General features: G+C 32.1%; 1 protein-coding gene across 1 annotated transcript in view; it reads right to left on the bottom strand.

The window, feature by feature from the left end:
• Nucleotides 1-613, bottom strand: part of zip (myosin heavy chain 10) — a gene marked incomplete in the record, with an annotated part of 188,082 nt that overhangs the window by 3,600 nt on the left and 183,869 nt on the right. The window contains 1 exon segment of the mRNA XM_067046836.1: nucleotides 139-302. Coding sequence (XP_066902937.1) covers nucleotides 139-302 — 164 coding nt within the window.

Raw genomic sequence — 613 nt, 5'->3', positions numbered from 1 at the left:
GCTAATTTATGGCCACCTCTGCTTGCCAGAACATCAATGATTTAGCTATTAGTTACAACAATAGCTAATTTATGGCCACCTCTGCTTGCCAGAACCTCAATGATTTAGATATCGCGATGATATGAACGTCCACCCTACCTCAATTTGTTCTTGAGGTTGTTGCACTCTTTGAGGAGAGACTCGTTAGCCTCTTTCATATCTTCAAGTTCCCGTTGGGCTTTTCTTTTCATTGTCTTTTCTCTACTCATCTCTTCTTCAGCTTCGTCCAAGGCACGTTTCAGTGTTTTCACACGAACATTAATCTGTAAAAAAAAAAATTGAAAATTTTAAATCTTGTTTAATATTAGAAAAAAAGTACAAAATATTCTGTTTAAGAGATTTAAGTTAAAGTAAACTAACTGCCTAGATAATGAATAATCCAAAGAGTACTTTTTAATGTAAAAGACTAAATTTTTATTTCACCTTTTGAAGGTATGAATATACCTAGTCTTACCAAATACAGATTAAAAAAGTATACTTATGTTTTACCTATTATCTCACTCATATAATAATTGCGTCCAATATTATTTTTAAAACGAGATGTAGATAGTTGACCGTAGATTAATGCTTGAAG

This window comes from Halyomorpha halys, unplaced genomic scaffold (assembly GCF_000696795.3).
Source record: "Halyomorpha halys isolate HHAL.00 unplaced genomic scaffold, Hhal_1.1 Scaffold1181.1, whole genome shotgun sequence".
In the NCBI taxonomy this organism is placed as follows: Eukaryota; Metazoa; Arthropoda; class Insecta; order Hemiptera; family Pentatomidae; genus Halyomorpha; species Halyomorpha halys.
This window is presented reverse-complemented; position numbering and strand designations above follow the sequence as displayed.